The following is a 26068-nucleotide window of genomic DNA, read 5'->3' as shown; positions in this document are numbered from 1 at the left end:
GTACAATTTGGAACATCACATTATAGGAGAATATAAAAGTAATGGAAAAGGTACAGCATAGATTTCTGGGATGTTACCAGGGTTCAGGGGCTAGAGCTAGAAAAGATACCGCAGTTGAAGAGATATATTTAAAGTCTTTGAAGTTATGAAGAAAGCTAGATGCAATTATTGCTGATACCGTGAAAGAGAACATGGGAACAGGTGCTGAAAATCTTGAGTTAAAGTTCGTTAAAGAGAAACTACTTTGCACTTAAGGTTGTTAACTCAAGGAAGAGATTGACATATAGTGTAAGGAAAATTAACTCAGTTGAAGCATGAAAAAAAATGAACACATTCTTAGTTCAGCAGGGAGTAGAGGGACAAAGGCTTGACATCAAGGGAGATGCAATCTGGCTGAGTGGACCCTGTACATGAACCTAAACAACACAGCAATTAGGGCTATAGTCTTTCGCTGTTGTTACTTTACATTTATAAGTGATCATTCTGTTTAAAAAGATAACAAAGATAATAATACTTACATATCTGTGGCTCTTAAAGGCATTTGGTGGGCTATTAGCAAACACTTTGTCTCCTTCTAGACCAATCACTCTTTTGCAAATATTCATCTTGGGATCATTGGGACTTTTAGCAATTATTATATCACCTCTGCAGACAAACATGCAAGTGAGGTTACAGAAAACATTTCCATGTGTGGATTCAGAACAATTGAAGAACATAAATATATCCAAAGGGTAAGGATGCATAATTCAGAGATTCTGATATTTCTTACAAATGCTTTAACAGCTTACTTTTCAATGCGATGAAACTGCCGACTGAGTTTCTCAGAAATGATTACGTCATAGCTCTTAATTGTAGGCTCCATGGAAGGACCAGAACACTGGGAAATGAAGAAAAACATGCATTACTGATTTTGAAATAAATATATTTATTTGTGTATTAAAAATGATTCCTAGAACATTAATAAAAACATTGGTCCTGAAATTACTATTGACCATGGGATACTAGTGTTCAAACTCTTAATGCATTCTTCTGAAATTTTAATTGAAGTTTTTTTTTGAAAGAATGTCACTATCATTACTTCCCCCTTTTTTGTCAAAGGATAAAAGTCCTTTTTCTGTTTAAAAGATACCACCCCCACTCCCCCACACACACACACCACAACCATCCCCAGCTCCCAAACTTCTGTCAATACGGCCCTAAAACTGACCACTAGAAGCCACACAAGAATAGCTGGAGAGCTGGCATCCTCTGATTTTCTTTCCCCCTGCGGTGAAATATTTGGCCTCACCACAATACCGTGGCTACGATTATTGCTCAGTAGGCAGAAGATCACCACCACAAATATACATTCTAACCTTCTGTGGCACACTATGCCAGTTAACATAGATGCTCTATACACTAAGAAGGCCAACGGGTTATGATTATCCAACATATGATTGTTTATTCTTGCCTCTATGTTGATTTACTGAAATATTTTATTTTAGGAAATGAATTCCTGGAAATTGGCTTGGAAGATAATGCATTGCATCACATTTCTCTAGATTGAGGCTGTTATTTGTTTCCCCATTTCCCTTTCTCGGACATTATTCAAGCCTTCCGTGAATTCATAATTCTCAGTATTCTAGTGATATAGCATTGCATAGGAGCTTCCAATCTCAAAAAAGGCTCCCATCTAATTTACTGACCAAGAACTTCTTAAGATACACTTCTGAAGTTTTAATTACCTAAAAAAAAATATTTTTATGTAAATTAAATTTTGTCCACAGAAATGTGTAAGAAGTTACCACCATGACCATGGTAAGTTTGTGGAGTGTGAATGCATCATAAGTTACTTTGCAAGGTGTGTCAGAGAATTGATGCCCTCACGTTTCAGAACTATCTGAGAATACTGCATTTAAATGAACAATTCTAGTAGAATGTACGAAACATTAATTGGTATCTCAACAGCACTTTTCTTTTAAAATTCATCTTCCCAATTACAGGGTGTATTTTACTTATTACACTCAACAAAGAAGCAGACAGCTTGTTTTCATTAGGACAACTGCAATGAAATGATGTGGATTCTGACCATTAATTCATTGTAGACCCACAGCAATGGGAAAAAACGTTTACGCCACATAATATAATGATATCTGAAGGATACTCTCGACAGTATAGGACTAACATGAGCAACATTAATGGCAAATTTCAACTATAAGAAATGGCCTGTGCTAGACCCCTGAAGTAAACCCAATTGTGGCAGACTTTGAAGCAGAAGGATGTTTTATTTGCTGTTTATTTGCTGATGCTAACAATGAATAATCTTTAACAAATGCCTGAAAACACTGAGGCGAAAATCTTTTCTTCATTCCACATCAGCGAATGTCACAATTGACTGTTTCCCATGCTTTCCCCATGTATTCGATGCGTATTTGCAATAGGTAACCTATATTGGTAAAACTCTAACCAAAGTGTGGAATGAGAACTAATAGTACCAAACTATAATTTGATTATATTACTAGATTATCCACAAATCTCTTACAACACATTTTTACTTGGTTCCAGCCAGAGTAATAATCAGTGAATGAGCCCAACATAATGAACCTAACTAAAAATAACTTTCTGGTCCATGCAACTTTGCAATGAGGTTTGATTAATTTTCAGGAAAACAAGACAAAATATTACATAATCCTACAACTTGTAAAGAAGGCCAAAAAAGCATACCACGACAATTTCTCCTAAGTATTCAAAAGCACAGTGGGTGATACAGCCATATTGAATAGTAAAGCCTGCGAATCCCAGCACCTTGCCAAAGAATCTTCCTAACATGTTAGCTCTCCTCCACAGAAATGAACCCCAGAATCCTGAAAGAAAGAATACAATACTGTCAAGTCACTGCAAAAATGCTTTTATGAAAATCAGTCATCAATTTACTTTTGGATTGATTTGAAACTGAATTTCAAATCACACCTTTAACACAGAAATGATTGGTTACTGTATCAGAATCCCAATTAAAATTGCACATGATATTCCACAGTAAATATTAATGACTATAAGGGAAGAACTGCTGGGTAAGCCGAGGGAAGGATAGCATGAGGTGGCAGGGTAAATTACTTCTTTCAGTGGAAATATAGTAGGATCCTTTAGATATAATTGTAAAAATTATGGTCCTACATTTGCACCACGATAGAAGCATTTGAATGCTTAACACATTCATCTAAAAGTCCTCTCTATTATTTTAGCTGAGGGGTTAACTCGTTTAAAGTAAATGGGTTAATGCCTTCGCTAAAATGCTTTAAGCATTTGGATGCTACAATCCCATGGGGTGATTTCATTTACTTCAAATGACTATGTACAAACACATTCTGGTCACATCACCAAAGTTGCTCTATAGTATGCTTAGCCACTGTGACCATCAATTCTGAAGCATTGGTAGTGTGTAATACACTAGCAGCTGAAAGGACATTTAAAAATGTGTTTGTTTAAAACAATGTGTTGCATCAAAAGACATTCAAGGCAAGAAATAATAGCACACGATAAAAGAAAAACAGGTTAGCCTCAAATAAATGTCAAAGTGGTATACCAGCAGCACAGCAGGGGATAATAGTGTAACATGTTAGGGCACTAATGTCACAGAATTTACTACTCATAACCTAATCATACGTCAGTAATGCTCCAGACCGTGACCAATATATTATCCCCAAATGCACTGAGCAGCTGAAATAAAACCTGCACTGTTAACAATACCAGTGGCAGCAACAAGAGAACGGTTAGCAAGAAAGAGGTAAGATGTGAAGGAATTGAACGACAGCTGATGAAGGAAGAGGCTCTAATCACTTTTTTAAAAAAAAGCAAGTTGCACACGCTTTCTATAAAGATGCCCATATTCAGAGCTGATCCCTGATTAAAAGTAATCAGTGTAAAAGAACTCCCTCATTGGAGATGATTTCTATGAGTGCTTTTGACCATATTCCAAACAGTCTTCAATATATTTTTCCAAATTTGAAGAATGTTCTTCTGGGTCAAGAGTAGACCAACATGTAAAGATGATGCCTTCGACACCAGGGAACATAACAAATATTTTTATCCTATTCACTGGTAACTACTGGATCTCCCATGGCATTGCTTATGGTAAGTTACAGGGTATGGTGTCTCTCTTTTAACTGTCTTCTAATTTAATTTGGGTCCGGTTATCTCAACATTGCCCCTTCATCGCTCCTCTCTGTGCTCTTTTCCTTCATTCCCACTTTCCTTTTAGGTGGGAAGTAGAGGAGGTATGGCAGGAAATGGAAGTGTTGTGGGATGCAAGTCGGATTTTTTTTGTGGGGGGGGGGGGGGGATGCAACTTGTACATTTTAGTGGTTCCCTTCACAATGCCTACCGCTTATGCCGTCCATCGAGTAGTGACTCTCCTTTTACCTTTCAGCTGCGTCGCTATTACCTCATCTTTTACTCCTTTAACAAACATCATTAGAACCTGATCCGGTAAATGAGATCCCTATAAAATCAAATGCATTGTTGTTGAGTAGGATTGCCAACCCACTACAATTGTCATGGAGTCTCCAAGAATTAAAGATTAATCTCCTGGACACTGCTGCATGCAACTTGGGAGAAAAATCATAGGAGTATTAAAAAAAAAATTGTATGGTTTTTTAAATTTTCTTTGAACGTTTTTGTTCATTAGTTTTAAAAATAATGGAGATGGGAAAAAGGTTGTTTGACTGGGTGGGGCGGTTGGAGACGGGAGGTCATGTGATGAAACTTCCAGGAATACGTCCAACCAGAGTTGCCCAGACACAAGCTTCCCTAGACAGTGCTTAGAACCACAAAAGTTTATAACACCAAAGGAGGGCATTCTGCCCATTGTGTCTAGGCCAGTTCTTTGATAGAACAATCTAAAACTAACAGCAACCTGCATAAACCCAATGCACTGCTCTCTCCCCATAATTCTGTATATTTCTCTGCTTCAAATGTTTATCTGCTCTTCCCTTAAAAGATGCAGTGGTCTCTGCCTCAACTACTCCCTGCGGCAAAGCATTCTATCCTTTAACAACTCCCCACATAAAGAAATTTCTCCTAAAGTCTCTCCTCAGTGACAATTTTAAATTGATGACCCCTTGTCACTGGCTCCCCCATTAGAGAAAATAGTCTTTCCCCATTTACCCTCAAAACCCAAATAGTCCTAATATCTCAAGTCATTCTTCATAAATACAATTTCCGACCCATGGTATCATTTTGATGAATCTATGCTGTACACTCTCTATGGCTTTAATGTTCTTTCTATAATGGGATGCCCAAAAACTGTACAAACGTCAGGATGAAATTGGTAGTATTTAAAACTAGCGATAGCAAATCGGCAGCCCGTTTTACACACTGTCCGATTTTCTTTTCCACTGAAGTAAAGAGGGCTGTTGGTTCGTTATCACAACTTTGTACTACCACTGAAGACCAATTTCTCCCCCACTATTCTAAATGTGGCCTAACCCCCATTCCCTTTACAAATTCATCATTAACTCTTTGCTCTTGTACTCTATGCCCCTATTTCTCAAACCTAATATGCTATTGGTCTTTGCTATGACTTTATCTAACTACACTTAAATTTTTGGGGAATGATGGATTTGAGCCTCAATATCTCTCTGTTCCTCCACACCCTTCAGTATCTTTTCATTGAGTTTCATACTCTTCTTCTATCTTGTTTTCTCTCCCACAATGCATTCTCTCTTATTTCACTATCAAATTGCATCTGGCGATATCTGCCCATTCAGGTAACCTGCCTATGTCCTCCTGAAGTCTTTGAGTTCTCAGGAAATTTCGATGTTGTGCTTCCTACGCTTAAGTCTGAAACATTTATATACACAGTGTAAGAACAAAAGTGGACCCAGCACAGATGCCTAGGTTACGCCACTTCCAACCCTTCTCCAATCCAATTAGGAGGGTACATCAGAACGCACCACTTTTTTTTCCACCACTTCTCTGGAATGCAGTTAACAAACTGTGGCTATTTGGGAGTTTGTATTTCAAGTTACCAAAGTCAAAAGGAGTATAGGGTCTATTTTGCAAACAGAGTCTTCAAAACTATAATGCCCACAGAATTCTAGGATTGTGAGCGCACTGATTTAGCTCTAGTTCCGACCAGCAAGTTATCCCAAACAGATACCTTTAGGAGTCAAATGTTTGCACAAGTATCTTTCGCTCAAAAAAAATTCAGACTAGTTTCAAGATAACATTGTAATTTAGGGAAAGCCAGACATGTAATAAGAAAAGGTATATAGTTAGCTCTCTTTCAGTTACAAGTCAGCTATGCAATTGGCAGCGTTACACAGAGATTAAACTGATATGAAAGCTAGTTAAGGTGGGAATTAGGAAGATACGTCAATTTTTTTTCCTTCAAATCTTTTGGTGATTATTTTTTGTGTTGAGAAAGAGAATACTTCACATTTCAGGCAACAGGTGATACTATCAAGCATTCCTAGGTCAAATATAATCTAGCAAGCTTCATAGTGTAGATCCTTCTACTCTGCCCCAACAACAAGCTTTAGAGCCAGAATCAGAAGGACATACCTTCCTACACCACAATGACATTCTATTAGCCTTTATGTGTTTGAGTGAGGCTGCCAATTCAGTGTTAATTTTGGGGTAGTTTTGTGCTACGGACTCATTCATTTTCCAGTTCGGACAAAAGCTCTTCGACCTGAAATGTTAACTGTTTCTTTCTCCACATATGCTGCCTCACTTGCTGAGCTTTTCCAGCATTTTCTGTTTTTATTACTGGAAAATTATAGGTTGGTGTGCTCACAATAGTGGGGACCATCGAGGGTGAAGTCTGAAACCCACATGAGTCAGTATTAAGTGGAACACTGTTGTAATAAATAATGTTTATTCAGGAATCTGCAAGTGTCAGGAGTTGGTATATCTTGAGTGTCTCAATTCAGATACAATGTGAGTTGGAAGGCTGGGTGATAAAAGGTTCTGGGGGTGGTGTGATTTGAATTAGAGGCCATGTAGCTTAACACTGATAGGACTATGGAGGAGGTTAGTATATACAAGATCTACAGTCACAGCAGCAGCAAGTTGAAGTGTATGAAGGTTTAGGGCTTCAGGAGGTGTGTGAAGTTGGAGGAAGACTAGATCTAGGTTTGAGGGGCTGCTACAATCATATTAAGGGGTCTAGGGAGAGGTGAACATAGTTAATTCATGAAGGCTTGCACCAGGAACAATAAAATCATGTTGATGGGAACAGAACACCATATATAACTTTTTGGAAACAAAAATGCTCCTATGGAGATACAATGACACTGATTCAGCAGCTACACACTATGAATTTAGCAGTGTGCTATATCTAGTAGATAATTTAAATGAATTGATCAAAGTTTTGCTCAGAAGGTTCTCCACTGAAGAAATACTAGACAAAATACAGTTTTGGGAAGAGGGGAGTGAATTTTTCATACTTAAATGAATTTTTCTTAGTCACTAAACAATTTCAATTTGTCCTCAAACTTTGTACTTTTGGTGATCAAAATACCATTAGCTGAATGTTCCAAGTTTACACAAGAAATGATTGCAATGAAGAAATAGATTACGTGTAAAGATTATATGCAAAAATATTTTCATTTATGGCTTGTAATACCCTAAACAGCATTCTTTACAACTCAAGAAAACCCATTTGGAAACATGTTAGTAATGTTTTTTTAAAATCGCTCATAAATAACATTTGTATCTTGTGCGCCTGGTCTAAAATTCAGCATTTACTGAAACAGTCTCTGTTTACGTTTATTGTTGAATGCAAAATAGAAGAAATCACTTTGAGCCCCCAACTGAGGCTAAAGAGGTGGGAAAGGATTATTTCCCAGGACCTGGCAGTGATATTGCCAGGTGGTTCTCTACATTGAAGGTGTTATCAATAATCGCATTACATTTCCACTAAATCTTACAGGCATCAGAAATGTCACCAAAGCTGCTTTCATCTCATTCCTTCAAAATGACTTGCAAGTCACTTCACCTGAAAGAAGTAAAATCCACATGCAGCTGCTGCTTTAGCAACCAGTGGATGCAGCGAGAATGGCAAATGTGATCCAATTTCACTGTGCCGGTGGCCTCTATTCCCTGTCCAATAATACATCTGTTAGAAAATCCTGCAGCTACAAATCAACTTTAATCCTACCAGGGACCTCATGTTGGTCTCGTCTTCCAAACATTGCAGCAGGTTCTGGCTGATTCTGCCGCTGATTTTTGTGAGTGTCTGGGGATGCTCTCAAATCCCAGCTCTACTGAGAAGAATAAGCTAAGGATCACAAAGCATGACCCCAAAAACCTTGATATGACTATATTGTGACCCAGGGGCATTCATTCTAGGTGAAGATTAGAACTTTGCATAATAAGATTACACGGCAAGTGAACGATATCAAGGGACTATCCATATGTACTTGCCTTGTTTTGTATGGCCAGGCTTTGCTCCATACTAAAAAAGCGTGTTTCTTTCTGTTAGAAATGACAAGGATTCACATAAATTAGTTGATCATTTCAAGCTTTAATGTATCTCCCATTACATCTCTTTTACTGACAGCTCTTTTGCAGACCAGGGCATTGTTCTCTTTTATTCTTTCACTGTATCATCCTGATTTCAATTTACATGCGCACAGATTTGCTAGAAATTTACACCTGGACTGACCTTACAGAGGATTACAAATGGCTGTGTACACAATGCTACAGAGAAATGAATGAGTTCCCTGATTAACCAGAACATCTGTGTTTTTCCTAAATTACAAGTATTCATTAAAAGTATTTTCATATTTAATTCAAAAGAAAATTTTAAAATGCAGTATTTTTCAAATGAATCCAATAAAATTAATATGTTTATTCTATGAGGACATTTTAAGCAATCCTGGTAAACTTTAACTACAGCATAAAATGTTTAACGCGAATGACGTATATCAAAACTGAAACAAAATATCTGAAAGTTTATGTAACAAACTTAAGCTAAGTTTTTTTTTAAAAAAGGCTCACAGCCTCTTTTGCAGGGCAGTTTTGATTTTGACATAGCTGTACACGGTGTCTGCAACATTCTTCAAATAATTTATAGAAATTAAACCTCATTATGAAGTTAAAGCATTTTTCCTCAGTAGAACGAGTAATAATTTTTTTTAAAATTCCCTTTAAGTTATATTTATGAAGGTGGTGTTAATTTGCTAAGTTCTTTTTGTTTTTTGTAATTACTTTTGCAATCAACAATTGCAGTTACTTTTCTCCTTTTCAGTCCTCCCTGACTCCGAGTACCATCTCATGACACGGAAGGTAAAAGTCATCCCCTATCACCTATGTGATGTCGTGCATTTACTTGCAGTATGATCCCTAAACAGTGAGCATCACTCCAGTCATTGATACCTGCAAATACCCCACAGTAAAGGGATCTGTGGCTTTGAGTAGAAGCTAATCAATTGGGCTGTTTTTCTTCCCCAATAAAAGTTTGAAGTAAATAGCTTATTACTAAAAACATGAACCTCTTGTACCTCTACCCCAGCCAATTGATTTAGGGGAAATCACTGAACCTCTTGATTGTGCTACAGTATAAATCACTTATAACCACCATCATTAATAAGGTTGAGATTTCAGTGTTCTTCCTTTCTTCCTTCAGCTATGTTAGGCTCAATTTCTTTGGAAAATTTTGACTTGCTTAGATATTTATTGGCAGAATTGTGCTAACCTGATAAAGTGGTGTAGAAACAACCTGAAGACAACAAGCTTCAGATAACACTAAAGGGAAAAAAGGTTTCCAAAAGCATTGGTGAACACCAAGGGCATAAAGTGTCATATATACACCCACACATTCACATTTTGTTTCTTGATTGTGCAATTGTTTAGCGATTTTCTTTTAAGATTCAGTCATTTCTAAAACTAAATGATGATTTCTTTTTTGCTATTGGTTAGATTTCATCCTTTACTTTTAACACTGACATTAATACTTTCATGTTTAGCCAAAAAGTCCACGAACAGAGGCAATACATGACAGCTTACAAAATTGGACAAATAAGCCTCCAAATGTCTCAATCCAAGACATTATGTAATAGAATTGTGTTCCTGGTACTGATCAGTTATGACAGCGAAGCTACTGTTTTCTTGCCTCCTTATTTAACAAAAAAAACACCTTTCGTCTCATACTCATAAACGAGAACAGCAATATCTATCCACTTTTAATCCCTAGACTTCAAAACTCATGAATAAAAATTAATCATTTCACTTGAACATCCGAAATATGCTGAGCCTATTAGACAAGAACAAAAGCATATGCACAAAAGAGTTTTAATAAATTTCAAAGCCTGTCAGAACAGCGTTCTCATTTAAATTATAAATTGCAAAATATGCAGTGAAGGCTTTGGACTGCAGGGCCGCTAAGCAGATTACACAAAACCCTGCGTTCAGTATGATAATGTGCTCATGGCCTCCCAGATGGGAGTCTGAAATAAAAAGGCTATCACTGTAGCAAGGGAAAACTCCTTGTGATCTCTAGTCTCGACACTGCAGATGACAGCCAAATAGTATGTTGATTATTCTGTTTGTGTTGCTTAGCTCATTTAATACAGGATAAAAGTGATGTGATCCACTGTGAATTCAATAGGTTCTGCTGTGTTATTACTCTTAATGTAATTAAGCCTCCGATTTCAACTTTATGATACACCATACTACAATGGTAAGAGAATTTTGGAAAGCAGAGGTAGCATTTAAGCCTGGCACTGGCTAAGGACAAATTTGAGAGCGTTTAAGTCTAATGAAAGAGAGTGTACAATGTTTATCCCAGCAGTAATTGCCAATAAGTAGAGTTTAAGATACAGTGAAACAAGATCTGATCGCAACAATTAAAGCAATGTGTAAAAGAAACAAAATGATGTTGCTTATAAGAAATAAACTTGATCAAAACTTAAATTCTAAATGGTGTGCAGAGAGCATTGTCATCATGTAATTTAGCTTCAACTCTTTGTTGGCTTTGGATGAATCCTGAAAACACTACCATCTTTGCAGCTTTCAAAGACTCTACCATCTGCTAAGTGATACATACATAAAACTTTCCAATAACCAACTGCTGACTATTCCTTGATAAACCTGAAGTAATGATATCACTATCGCTAATCCTCTTGTATGAGCATCGTCACACATTAAGGATGTGCGAGCTCAAACCCTCAGCATCCACAATGACAGCTGCTGTTGGCTCAAAAATAGAATAAAACCTGCATATAAAATGGAAACAATATACACTATATAAAAAAACAACAAACACTAGAGGCCGACTTTAAAACTAATCATATCTTAGAATTCAGTGGATAATTATAAACTAATTGAGTTTCACTCTTGGCATTTATGATTTCATCTGAACTCAATTAGATTACTGCTTGTAACCATTTACGGGTAACTATTAGTCAATATATGTTACTGTATTAAGTATAGTTAGAGATGCGTGGAGAACCACACATCTGTATTCAATTGTAGTGCTTTATGTTTTTGCTTCCGTCATTTTTATTTTCATTTCATTACCTTTTGCTGCCTTCTTCATACATTTAGAGTGAGGTGTTTAGTGCCACAGACTCCTCCGTAGCTGTATTGATGTAGCTCTCCATATCAGAAGATAGAAAGTGAAATCTGCACTTTAGTAATAATCCCCCAGGTAAATATTTTCTTCACACCTTCGCAAGCTGAAAGGTGCTCTTCTGTGACAATGTTCTAGATCTAACAGCACTAGTTGCAATCACTGAAATGTGCTGTTAGGCGATTACTGAGTTTCAATGGTAGACAAGGTACGCATTTCAATCTTGGGTTATTCTGAACGACTGTCTTTGTAGGATTTTATTTTAATGTACAATAATATTATGGGGTTAAAACTAAACGCAGAAGCCTCATTTGCCATCTCTTTGTTATGTTTGACAAAAGTACTGTAAACGTCTTACAATGCACCAACTAACCTTTCACACCCTTTATACATTATTACAACAGTGTTAGGCACAAGAGTCTCAAGAAATTTAAATACTGGAAAATATCAGTGAGTTGCAGTAAAAGCCATTAACGATTTCACTTGAATACTACATTTATTTTAAAATGGGAATCAGCTATCAGCATGAATGATACAAACCTTTAGATACAAAGTAGTCCTTTTAGTAAAATGCATTAATGATGACCAAGTTAACAGTAAACTGCAGTTTACATGGGCTTAGATATCACAAGCTCACTGTACAAAGGTTACAGATCAGTCAATTTTTTAAATCTGCATATTTAAGGATCTAAAAGGGTTTGGCAAACAAGGTTTTCTAAAAGTAATCAGTGTCAGTATCAATACCAACATTAGCTTGGCTCAGTTGGTAGCACTCTTATCTCTGAATTTGAAGGCAGTGGTTCAAGTCACACTCCTAGATATGAGCACACAATCTAGGCTGACCTTGCACTACAGTACTGAGGGAGTGTTACATTGCTAAAACGAGGACCCATTTGCCTATTCTGCTGGCTCAAGTGGACATTAAGGAGCTCATGGCACTTTTTGAAGAAGAGCTTTTCTGGGCCAAGTTGTAATTCATCCAAGATCTGCTGTTGGACTGGTAATATGACAGCAAAACAGTGAGAAGTGGTGGAGAGGTAAAGCTAGGTATTGTCAGTATGCATAGGGAAGCTAACTCTGTGCTAGCAGAACATGTCACGAGAGGCAGCATATAGATGAGGAAAAGGAGGCCGAGGATACATCTTTGGGACACTCTTGCAATAGCAGTGCAGGGAAGGGAACTTGCAGTATGCAAAATAGCTGCTGCTTCACCTACCCAAGGGCAGAAACTGCAGTTCAAAGTAATCAATTGTCTGTAAAGTGGTTTGGGAAGTTTCTGAGAAAGACGATTAGGCAATATCAGGTTGAGAAGGCTGTTAAAAAAGCTTATGGAATCTTTGGCTTTAGAGGCATAGAATACAAAAGCAAGGAAGTTATGGAACTTGCTGTCACATGGAATAGTTGAGGCAAATAGAATGGATGCATTTGAAGGGGGGGTGGCTGGATGAATACATGAAGCAGAAAGGAATAGAGGGTTGTGTTGATGGGGTAAGATGAAATAAGGTGGGAGGAGGCTCGTGTGGAGCATAAGCACTGGCATAGACCAGATGGGCCGAATGACCTGTTTCTGTGCTGTAAATACTACGTAATACTATGTCAAACACTGATTAGGCCTTAGCTGGAGTATTGTGTTCAATTCTGGGCACCACACTTTAGGAAGGATGTCAAGGGCTTAGAGAGGGTGCAGAAGAGATTTAATAGAACGTTACTAGGTATGAGGGACTTCAGTTATGTGCAGAGACTGGAGAAGCTGAGGTTGTTCTCCTTAGAGCAGAGAAGGTTAAGAGGAGATTTGATAGAGGTGTTTAAAATCATGAATGGTTTTGATAGTGTAAATAAGGAAAAACTGTTTTCAGTGGCAGAAGGGTCGGTAACCAGAGGACACAGATTTAAGATGATTGGCAAAAGAACCAGAGGCGGCATGAGTAAAAAAACATTCATGCAGCGAGTTGTAATGATCTGGAATGCACCGCCTGAATGGGTGGTGGAAGCAGATTTAATAGTAACTGTCAAAAGGGAATTGGATAAATACTTGAAGAGAAAATATTTGTAGGGCTACGGGGAAAGAGCAGGGGATTGGGACGAATTGGATAGCTCTACTAAAGAGCCAGCACAGGCACGATGGGCCGAATGGTCTCTTCCTCTGCTGTATCATTCTATGATTCTATAAATGCACGTTCTTTTTTTTCAGTGTGGGGTTTACACTGTTCTAAAAGGTTGCGTTACCCAATAGCAAAAAGAAAATTTATGGTTTTTCTTGCCATGATGGAACCAACATTTAGACGGTGCGCTATGCTAAACTTTACAATGCAAGATGTGATAAAAGATGATGTGATGGTGAAGACATGAAGGAGACCTACAGTTAAGAATTTTAGGCGCAAAGTTTTTTTTTAAATGCTGAAGAAAGCCAGACATCATTCAACGATATTCAAACCTTTAGCGCCTGTTTGCTTGTCAAGCGTGATGAGATAATCAAGGATAAGAAAATATAGTGATAAACATAATTATATTTCAAATATTATAAAGTGGAATAAATAGAATAATATAGCTACAGAAGTGTAATGCAGACTATAATCTGAAATTGAGATAAAGTTTCACATGGCTCATGCATGTATGTACTCAGTTGAAGGTTATAACCCTCCTTTCTCAAGTTAACATTGCTATTTAATATTTCCTACTATGTAAACCTCTTGACGATTACTCTTACATGTAGAAGGACACAGATTTTAGTGCATTACAAGGTGCGAATACTTGTCTGAGTTGAGGTTCACTCTCTCAATTTATCAACGTCAATGTCATTCAAGAGTTTGTGTGGACCTCAGAATGGGACAATAGACCATAATTTGCTGTAGCAGGGCATCTAACGGTTCCTGCCATTAGTTAGACTTGCCCTTAGACAATTAGGTTTTAAAATTTTTTGCGTGCCAAGTTGCTGAAAGTGCGAGCTGATAACGGCACAGTGAGGGAAACAGGGCATCTGGGACCTGAGTGAACAGGGCAATCAGATTGAAGGACTGTGAAATTAACAGCTTAAGGACTGAGAAGGAAATGCAAATTAGAGTGGGTGAATTCAATATCAAATCAGGTACAGAAAGAGAAATAAATAGAGGGAAAGAGAAAGAAGAGACAAAAAGAAAATGTAAAACTTTATTAAAAACTTTTTAAAATCTCCAACAACAATTAAAACCTGAAGGAATGAGACTCTACACTTGTAATAGCTAATTTTCGCTGCCAGAGAGGTTGACTGGCAGTAATTCACACTTATCGCATCGTTAAAAGGGTACTTAGATTGAAATGGACAAGATTTAACTTTCTGTGGCGAATTTAGTTCATATCTACCGCGCAAGTATAGCAACTTCGCGCCATTCAATGGTGAGGCAGACAGCGAGATGCCATTTTCATAAAGCCAATGGCAGAGCGGTACATCTCAGACAGTAACTTTTGGATATCCGCGTTTAACCGCACACCTTCCCCTCGCCTGAAGTTGCTGTAGCATTTGCACATAAATAACGGCGAGCCCCATTAGCCTCACCAGAATTTTGACTGCAAATTCTGGCCCATTAAATACAAATCATAATCAAGACCACTAGCTTGTAGTTTTCAAAGAAAAATGGATGGATTTACAGAATGTGACCCCCCCGCCCCAAAACCATCAGTAAAAACCCCAGCATCCTATGTGGTAAAAACCAGTTACCATAAACTGGTGGCCCTAATTATAAATTATGAACGGCCAGAATTGTAGATCCCAAATGCGCCCTCCCCCCGCCCTCCACAGTGGGCCAGAGGCAGACCAAAGGCTAGAATCTTTTAACATTTCAGCTTCAGAGTTAGAAACAAGCTTTCATTGTAAACACTGCTGCTTCACCGAAAGGTTTAATCATTATTCTGTTGCCCAATCAACAGTGACTTTTATCAGTGAGAGAAGACGTTAGTAAACTAAAATCACTGTAATGAATTGAATTACCATTAATGATCAGGAGTAAATTTAAGGATTGTCTGTACAACAATAAACTAGTAAACAGCAGTCAACATGGCATCAGAAGGGTAACATTCTACCCGATCAACCTCCTTGACTTCTTTAACAAAGTGACAACCCACGTGGACTGTGGAAAGCCCTAATGCATTGTACGCCTAGTCCATCTAAAGGGCATTTAACAAAATCACTACAGAAATGTTATTAGCTACGCTCAAAGCTGTGGGGATTCAAGATAAATTTTGAGAATGACTAAGAAACCGGCTGAAGGGTAGAAAAGAAAGGGTACTTATTAGAGGAGAAACATCAGGGTGGGGGATGTAGTGAGTGGAGTGTCTCATGGCTTGAAAGAAGCACCTTTCACGACCTTAGGATGTCCCAAAGCACTTTACAGCCAATTAGGTACTTTTTTGAAGTGTAGTCACTGTTTGTAATGTAGGGAACACTGCAGCCAATTTGCACACAGCAATGTGATAATGACCAGATCATCTGTTTTAGTGATGTTGGTTGAGAGATATATATTGGCCAGGGCATCAGGGAGAACTCCCTTGCTCGTCTTCGAAATAGTGCCTTGGGATCTTTTACATTTATCTGAGAGGGCAGACGGGGTCTCAGTTTAACATCTTATCCGAAAGCACTCCCTCAGTACTGCACTGGAGCGTCGGCCTAGATTTTGTGCTCAAGTTTCTGGACTGGGACTTGAACCCACAACCTTCCGACTCAGAGATGAGAGTGCTACCACGAAGCCACAGCTGACACATTGGTGTTTGGTCCATCCACTACTGCTTCTAATTTACATCAATGACTTGGATTCAGCAACTGAATGCAAACTGCTCAAATTTGTAATGATACAACATAAAGAAGGGCAGTGGAATTGGAGGAGCCAGCCCAGAAATTACAGAATGTGCAAAACAAAATATGCAAGTAGGTAGAACAATGCCAGATGAAATTTAATGTGTAGCATATAGGAAGGAAAAATAAGCAACGCATGTACACCATGAACGGTGTCAAAATTGTTGAAGGTGAAGTTGAAATTGCGCCAGGGACCTGTTGATTCAACACTCAACATGTCCAACCAATGCAGAGCAGCCATCAACAAAAGCAATAGAAATGTTGAACGCTGTAGCAAGAACAGTAGAATAGAGAATCATTACAGTACAGAAGGAGGCCATTCAGCCCATCGAACCTGTGCCAGCAGTCAGCTGTCCTATGAGTCAGAGGAAGTCATAATCAAACCTTGGAGTACTCTGGTCAGACCACACCTTGAGAACTGTATCCAGTTCTGCTCATCAAGATACATGAGAGGCTTTGAATGCTTGAGGGAAGGCCCAGAGGAGTCACAAGGCTGATTCCTAGCATCAAAAGTCTGAGTTAGGAGGAAAGACTCGAGAAATCTGGGCTTTTTTATCCTTCATAGGAGGAATATAAGGAGGATTTTACAGAGGTTTATAAGGTAGTAGGAGGTATGAAAAAGGTAAATTAAATCAAATTGCAAGAGTAGGACAAGGAGATACAGGTTAAGATTATTAAAAGGTAAAATTAGGAATGACATCATGAAGTACTTTTTCAAACAGAGTGATCAAACATGGAATGGCCCTTCAACAGTAGGTGAAGGTACTTGATATGGTATGGGTATGTTCCGTGATTTAATTTTTGAATTTTTGATGTCTTTATTTTATTTTATAAATTTGTTTTTTTTTAAAAAAGAGTATATAGTGAAGTGGGAGAGGAACTAAAATGGCTGCTCCAGCTATTTTGGAACTTTTTTTCTGTAATATGATTGGTTCTGGTTTCACATTAACTAATTCATGCACTTCAAACATTTTGCTCAACACAAATCTTTTATATACGTGAATAGATCAATTATTTATAATAAATTAAATTTGGTACACAGTCCTTTTTGCGTGCGACCATTTCTGTTATGCCTCTACGTGGCACCTTGACAGAATTTCTAACAGATATCACAGGCCTCCAGTCACACCTGGAGCTGCACTTCTAACACCAGATAAAGCTTGAAATCCCCACAGCTCCATTCCACATTCAGAGCCTTTACAGCCGTAGACTGCAGCCCGCTTTGCAGCCTCCCGGCTGGATAGCCTTCCAGTTATAGTCAGGCATGTAAGAAATTGGAATCTTTATTTGTTTTTTCTCCCAATAAACATACTGCCTCTTCATAGGCCTCCTTCCCTCCCCAAAAATACAAGTTTTGCTTTCACTCTGGCCCTGGTCCTGACTCAACCTTTAGCCCGTCGTTCCATCTGTTCCATTGCCGAGCCTTCCACTGTGGTCTTCATAGCACGCCTCCAAATGCCCCAACTCTTTGATAGAAAGTCCCACCGTGGGACTGCTGGCCTAGTAAAATATTTGTTTTATTTGGGCTCCATCCTATATTTCTTTTCCTTAGCCTTCATTGCTCCCCATTCGCGGTCACCATTGACTGGCCTGTCCCCACAGTTCAGCACCCATCAAGGCCCGTTCCTGGCCACCACCACTCCCCACACGTCAGTTGACGCCCCATGCACAAAGGTGCAGGAGAATGACTAGAGTTTTACAATATACAAACAGGCTCAGTGTTCTCAGATCTGTTGAGAATAAAGAAGTCTCTTATTGTACGAGACCCAACAGATAATAAGGGAGAAGGATGCTTTTGCTTTACATCTGCACATGACAATGATGCCATCTGCTAAAATAAATGAATATTGAATATTTATTTTTATGTTGCTTGGTTTAAGGTTGCAAATAGGAAATATAATGAAATTTGAGATTTCCAAGGCTTTAAACACCGACTGAGATGCTTAGTTCATCCATCCAGAATAAAAAACTTACATTCCCATCATGTCATCTAACTGTTTCTTGAATTAACCCAAGATTTTCATCTCCACTACCCCACTTGGAAACTATTCGAACTGTTGAATGCGGTCTCTGTGAAGAGGTTCTTCCTGACATCTATCCTAAGTTGTCCTTTTAGCAGATTTTAACCTATGCCCCTTGATCAAGTATCCTGATATACCTTGAAGCAGTGCTTTAGATTTACATTTTCTATGCCATTTAATATCCCTATAAGGTCCCTTTTAGTCACCTCTTTCCAAAGCTAAAGAGCCCCATTCTTTTTTCCAATCTTTCCTCATAACTCAATCATTTGATGCCTGGGATCAGCTTCAAGACTCTTCTCTGCACCACCTCTACCATCAACATCGTGGCTGTCAGCATTGGCCAGAGGCTTAACTGGTCCAGCCGTACCAACATTGTGGATACAAGATCAGGGCAGAGTCTGAGTCTTCTGCAACAAATGGCTCAATACTTGACTCCTCATAGCCTCTCTCCACTATCTAGAAGGCTCATGTCAGGAGTTGATGGAATGCTCGCATAGCCTGGACGGGTGCAGCCATGACAACACTCAGGAAGCTCAACGCCGTCCAGAGTAGAGCAGTTTGCTTGATCAGTGACCATGCCATTGGACTCAATATCGATCCTCTTCAGCACTGGTGCACTGCGGCTGCAGTATACATAATCTATATGACGCACTGCAACAATTCACCAAGTTTACATTGACAGCACTTTCCTCCCTTGTGGCCTCTACCACAGAGAAGATCAAGAACAGCAATGGCATGGGAACACCATCATCTCCAAGCTCCTTTCCAAGTCACACACCAACCTAGTGGGCATTTTTCACCGTTCTTTCATCATCATTGGATTAATATCCTGGAATTCTCCACCCAACACGATTATGGAAGCACCACCAGCACAAGGACTGCAGCCGTTCAAGGAGAACATCTATCACTACTTCTCAGGGCAACTAGGGATGGACAATAAATGCCAGTGTTGCCTGCTTCCTGAGAACAAATAAAAAGAAAGCTTCAATATTTCTCTTGGTTATCAAAACTGTATTGAATTTCTTCTGCAATGATTTGCCCATTTGCAGATTTTATCAAACTCCTTTTGTATGTCCTTGGATGCTCCATCTGATTCGCTTGCACCCAGGTTAATTTCGTCTGCAAGTCTGACCATTTGTCATTGATATTCTGAATATAATGTAGAATAGCAACAGTAAGGATCTCGCACTGATTTCTGGAGTACACTACTCAGTACTTTCCCCCATCCTGGCAGCACTCCCCTAATAAGTACCTGTTGCTTTACTTCTGTCACCCAATGTCCTAATCCACACCCAGGTTCATCCAGAATTCCCACTGTTTTCAATTTTAGTAACAGCCTTTCATAATGAACTTTATCAAAGGCTTTTTGGAAGTCTAAGTACACAATGTCATAGACATTTCCACTGTCCACTTGGGATGTCACATTCACAAAAAAAGTCAGTGATTAGTCAGGCAGGATCTATTCTTTCTAAAGCCGTGCTGGTTGTTATTTACTAGACTATTCTCATGCAGGTAGTATTCCAGTTTGTTCCTGATAATCAGTGCCATTATTTTACCAAATATAGATATAAGGTTGATTGGTCTGTAGATGCAATAATGAGGGTTTTCCCCCTTTCTTGAATATAAAATACTTTGTTCCCAATCTACTAGGATCTCAACATACTGTGATTCCTTCATGATAACTTAACAAATTTAATCTATAGTCTCTCTTACAGTGCATTTACACAACAGCTTCAGAATGAAATGCTCCTGGGTTTGCTTCGGATTTAGAAGGCTGATTCATACTGGTATCTCCAAATCCCAATCTGAGTTTGTTTGCATGATGACGTCATGATGTCATGACAAATATGCATAAAACAGTTAATTTTTAACATTAAAATATTTTTAACATTATCCCCTAGGAGATACAAGCGATTGGGAATGATTTTAGATGTATTAAAAAAGCTTCTCCCTATCCATGCCTAACTTTCCTTTTGGGACCTGAACTGCAGAAAGCCGTGTTTACACTGCATTTTAGGTCTAAAACCACCAGTGCTGGACATTCCATATTTGTGTTTGGAGATCATCTTTAGCATCACTGCAAAATAGGAATTGCTTCACAGTGATTCTAAAAATGGTGTGTGAATGCACCCTTTGCAGCCTGGAATGGATACCATCTGTCCCCAGGTTTGTTTTAAGCCCTTTAAGCTTATCTAGACCCTCTGTCTTGTTGAAAGCGAAGCCTACAAGGCTGCATGGATTATCTGTATTAACGCAGGGCATGTTACTGTAGTCTTCTCTAATGAATACTTCAAAGAAGTATTCTCTGCTCATCCTCAGTTTCATCCCAATTGTAATCCTTTAAAGCTCTTGCTTTTTTTTCCTCCCTTTAAACCCAGTTTCTTGGCCTAAGGGATGCATCTGACCCTTTGTCAAGTGCTACTGACAACAGTTCAGGTGGAGTCAGCTAGTGTTGGTGTGACAGAAGGAGGTGCGATCTGGTACTGAAGTTGATGCATGAGAATATATACTACTGAGGGGCATTTTGCTACACAAATCTACATCTGGATGAATTAAAAATAAATTAAGTGAATAAATTCAAAATCGTTGTACAGGGCACACTCCATCTAGTTTTCAGTCAGTACCTCTCCATGCCAGGTCAGGCCAATGCCACCTCACTTCTGGTCAGAGCCACAGAAAAAGCTAATGGAAGGCTTGGCAGGGAGAAGCACATATTACTGGTTGCTGTGATTTCTGGAGACAGCGTGGGAAGCCGAGTCATCCCAGTAAGTGAAGTAAGGGAAAGCCAGGCGGAAGTAAAAGCCAATGAGAGGCAATGGCAATGTGCTAAAGCAGAGCCCAACATTGAAATCAGGGCTGGGAAGAAGCTGACTGCTACTATGTGAAATGAAACCTGCCGAATGCCAGTCGTTTATTGGTCCACAGCCCTCTCATCCAAACCAGGTTCACATTTACTGGCAACCAACAAGCTGGTTCAAAGGCAATATTCACCTTTTCTTTTATTAATATATTGCAGGTAGATTATTTGAACAAAGCTATAATGTACTTAGTAAAATCTACAAGTTTGTAGATGATACCCAAATATGCAGGGCAAATATTATGGAACAATGCAATCAAATTGAGAAGAATTTAAACCTTTTACAATTGGGCCGATGTAATTCATTGCAGAGAAGTGTATAATAATTATTCTGAGAACAAAGGACCAAAAGGGGGAGAATGTGTTAGGTAAAACAGTACCACCAGCATACTGATCCGTTAAAAAAAAAAATTATGGGGTTAATTTTTGTCTGATTACACTCTTGTGAAGCGCCTTGAGACGTTGTACTGCGTTAAAGGCGAGTTGTTAATTCTAATTCTTCAGGCTTCACTTTCAAAGCAGAGATGAGAACCTTTGATATCATTATTAAATATTGTGAAAAGAATATATCTATTGTCAATTAATTCACAAGTGAATAATTATTGCTTCACTTTGACTTTGTTCATGTTACGAACTGTTTGCTGTAGTTCAAGTACAATGCATAGAATTATGCATTTTTACTAGAAACATCTGAGTCGTAAAATAACAGAAATCCCATGCACAATTGAATACTCATATTTTCTCCATTGCCAGCTGTCAAGACTTCAAAATACTATCAATTCCTGTTCAATTGATCTCAAAAAGAATTAAGCTTATTTACTTGAAATCTATATTAGTTGTTTTTCTATTCAATGGTTTCTAGTCAAAACTTACCAGACCTGTTCTCTGACTCCATGACTTCCAGACCATTAATTTCCATGTAGTTACAATTGTATAAACTAGACCCAAGGCTATTATAATCTAATTTCCTTAATGCCTTCCATTTTATCATGTAATCATATTTCTCTTTGTAGGGCTCTTACCATGGGATTAGTTAGAGAAAGCCTAGATATTTGCCAAGATACATGGAAAATTTAGCATTATGTATGACTATCACACATACTGGCTGCATTCACCTGTCAAAAAGTGGTTTCCATCTACAATCCTACTGCCAAGGATTATGTACCTAATCCTTTGCTGGGTTATTTACACACTAATAACGGTGTGTGCATTTAATTCGCCATTATTTTCCCAGCAAATTCTGGGCCATTATAATGAAATGCAGAATATACGTTTTAAATTCTGTCCCTCATACTGTTTCAGAGGACACCACTGCAGCAGTGTACAATGGAGGGAAAAGGAAAACTTGGGAATGTATTCACTTTTTAATAATTTATCAATGAACTTGTACAAATAAATTGTTACTTTAATGCACTCTATGTTGAATAATTTTTCTTTGACTATTTGTTTATTTAAACAGTATTCTTGAAATAAAAAGTATACTGGCTATTGCAAATTAAAGCATACAGCGATCAATATAGTTCTCACTTTAATCAGCAAATATAGTTTTAGAGTGAGTCGAGTTTTATGAACCCCTTCACTAACTCATACATTTAAAGCACTAAATCCGCAAAGACCAAGAAAATCAGCAATCATTTTTAACCGTACCCTACATCATTTGCGTTCTCTCTCGCCTTGAAACGCAGCCCTTATCATCTAAACAATCCGGATTCCAAAAATTATGTTGAAATTGTTTCAGAAAATTAGAAATCAATTCTGACTTTGTGTTTATGTTATGTTGGCTTTCGAAATCTCTTTGCAACACTCACTATTCCGTTCAGTTTATATCCTCATTTATATCACCCAAAGATACCTAGAGCAAAACCTTCAGCCCCAGTAAAAGGCATCTCATCATTCCAAAGCAGCCTTGAATTAAGTCATGGCCTAAACTACTCATAGCCTGAATTCCCAAGATTAAATATTCCTATTAGTCTCCAGAGTTACTGTTTAAACTCATCCCATTATAATCAGTATAAAGGCGGGGAAATTGGAGTCATCTTCTTTGAGATCATTGTCTCCAACACATGCTGTGAGATACGTATGAGTATCCCAAGAATCAAAATACCTTGTTTCACAGCGCAGCATGCCACAGAAGGGAGCTGGATCACATGATTGCTCACTCTACTTATCAGGTGATGCTGCAGCTAATCTAATTTAGTGAGTATAAAACTTTAATCGACAGACACAAATACAATCACATACCAGGAATGAGGAGGAAAGAGGCTTTGCAGTATAATGGCAGATGCCAGTAAGAAGATTAGAAGCACAAATAGCATTGATGGCAGTGCAGTTCCTCCTCCTTTAATTATCAATCACTGCACAGTTAATACAAGAAGCTGCCCAAAACATATGTAAACTGATGAGGATTAGGAAATACGTAATGTAATTTTCATAACTATATTAGATGCATGTACAGTTCAGACACATACTGTACCTCATGCTAAAAGTCCCTGACAAGACTGCCAAAACATTGTTTTAATGACTCAACCTACTGTTTCCGACCAATGCGTGCATGCTTCATGAGCATTATCCTTTGATAATGCACCATTTGCCAGTGACTGTAAAATTCAAAGGGCTCTAGGAAGTTAACAGCAAGGCCGTCAATAGTCTTTTTTGTTCAGTCTCAAGTGCCCTTTTATGCAATTCAAACCAAGTACTCTGGGTTCCAATTTTCTGCCATTTTTCCAAATCACAAACTATGAATGTGAATGAGATTGTGAGCTGCTGAAACATTACTGCTAGGGCTGTTAAATTCCACCGCTGACTGATGGTTTTCTCTATTTATTTCCCACTGCCCCTACTGTATGTAAAATTGACCCACTATTATATATATATATATAAATCAAAGCTTTTATACAATCGCTCTGATTCCATCAGTCTCAACAGCTACTTTGCATGCGTATTTGGCAATGCACACTGTTGCAGATATTTATCTGGATCATTAGTATCTTTCAGAACCAGGGAATGTGCTACGCCTCTCTTTCTGCTGTCCTTTGTCCCACTTTTAGGTCTCTCAAGATTAACAATCTTGTCACTGCTCCAAAGCTTGAACTGTCATGTAAAGACACAACCATCAGCATTTCCTCAATTTGTGCTGCAATCTACCACAGACACAGGAGCAGATTTCCAGCCTGTCCTTTCAGCCAGAAATGACATGTGGTGCAGGGAGTCTTTGGGAAAAAGGGAAGAAAAAAAAGTGACATAAAAAAGGGGGGAATTAAAACAGTCAATGAAGAAAAGCAGACAGTTAAAAACTTCTAGACTCAATTTCTGGTTTACACTATGCAATTTATAATAGTTTCACTTAAATCTCTGCAGTATGTTTAAAAAAATGACTGTGGGGGGGGATCAAATACATAATTCCCTAAATGTGCGAATACATGTACAAGAAGCCATAAAAAAAAGGACAAAAGCATTTTAGGTTTTATAAGGCGCTGAATAGAAATGTAAAGAAGTACTGCTGAATTTATACAAGATGTGGAGATGCCGGTGATGGACTGGGGTGGACAAATGTAAGGAATCTTACAACACCAGGTTATAGTCCAACAGTTTTATTTGAAAATCACAAGCTTTCGGAGATTATCTCCTTCGTCAGGTGAGTGAGTGAAAGGTTCTCAAATCGCATATCTTATATTAGGCTGGGACACGATCACACCAATCAAAAGGTGTCGTTGGTGTTCAGACAGGTTAGCCACAGAAAACAATACATCCCAGTATACTGAATACACAGTGGGTCAGATTACAAAGCCAGAGAGAGAGAGAAAGAGACCCGAAAGGCAGAGAGAGAGAGAGAGAGAGAAAGAAGAGAGAATGAATGTCCAGTTGTATTAAAAACAGATAACTTTTTTTTCGCTGGTGGGGTTACGTGTAGCGTGACATGAACCCAAGATCCCGGTTGAGGCCGTCCTCATGAGTGCAGAACTTGGCTATCAATTTCTGCTCGACGATTTTGCGTTGTCGTGTGTCTCGAAGGCCGCCTTGGAGAACGCTTACCCGAAGATCGGTGGCTGAATGTCCTTGACTGCTAAAGTGTTCCCCGACTGGGAGGGAACCCTCCTGTCTGGCGATTGTTGCGCGGTGTCCATTCATTCGTTGTCGCAGTGTCTGCCTGGTCTCGCCAATGTACCATGCTCCGGGGCATCCTTTCCTGCAACGTATGAGGTAGACAACGTTGGCCGAGTCACAGGAGTATGAACCGTGTACCTGGTGGGTGGTGTCCTCTCGTGTGATGGTGGTATCTGTGTCGATGATCTGGCATGTCTTGCAGAGGTTGCCGTGGCAGGGTTGTGTGGTGTCGTGGACGCTGTTCTCCTGAAAGCTGGGTAATTTGCTGCGAACGATGGTCTGCTTGAGGTTGGGTGGCTGTTTGAAGGCGAGAAGTGGAGGCGTGGGGATGGCCTTAGAGAGGTGTTCGTCGTCATCGATGACATGTTGAAGGCTGCAGAGAACATGGTGTAGTTTCTCCGCTCCGGGGAAGTACTGGACGACGAAGGGTACTCTGTTGGTTGCGTCCCGTGTTTGTCTTCTGAGGGGGTCTATGCGATTCTTCGCTGTGGCCCATCGGAACTGTCGATCGACAAGTCGAGAGTCATATCCCGTTCTTACGAGGGCGTCTTTCAGCGTCTGTAGGTGTCCATCGCGTTCCTCCTCGTCTGAGCAGACGCAACCAACAGAGTACCCCACCAGCGAAAAAAAAGTTATCTGTTTTTAATACAACTGGACATTCTCTCCCTCTCTCTCTCTGCCTTTCGGGTCTCTTTCTCTCTCTCTGG

General features: G+C 38.9%; 1 protein-coding gene across 11 annotated transcripts in view; it reads right to left on the bottom strand.

Annotated features, from left to right (window-relative positions):
- Positions 1-26068, bottom strand: part of immp1l (inner mitochondrial membrane peptidase subunit 1) — a 172437-nt gene that overhangs the window by 124539 nt on the left and 21830 nt on the right. For 8 of the 11 annotated variants that reach the window (XM_067994200.1, XM_067994199.1, XM_067994207.1 and 5 more), the window contains 4 exons: positions 8407-8457; positions 2704-2843; positions 789-877; positions 519-645 (listed from right to left, as the gene is read on the bottom strand). In XM_067994200.1, coding sequence (XP_067850301.1) covers positions 519-645; positions 789-877; positions 2704-2808 — 321 coding nt within the window. In that variant the 5' untranslated portion in view covers positions 2809-2843; positions 8407-8457. The remainder of the gene's footprint in view (positions 1-518; positions 646-788; positions 878-2703; positions 2844-8406; positions 8458-26068) is intronic. The other 3 variants (XM_067994205.1, XM_067994203.1, XM_067994204.1) reach the window with 1 other exon arrangement.

This window comes from Heptranchias perlo, chromosome 12 (genome assembly GCF_035084215.1).
Source record: "Heptranchias perlo isolate sHepPer1 chromosome 12, sHepPer1.hap1, whole genome shotgun sequence".
Lineage (NCBI taxonomy): Eukaryota > Metazoa > Chordata > Chondrichthyes > Hexanchiformes > Hexanchidae > Heptranchias > Heptranchias perlo.
Note: the sequence above shows the minus strand (reverse complement) of the source record. Positions and strands in the feature narration are given on the sequence as shown.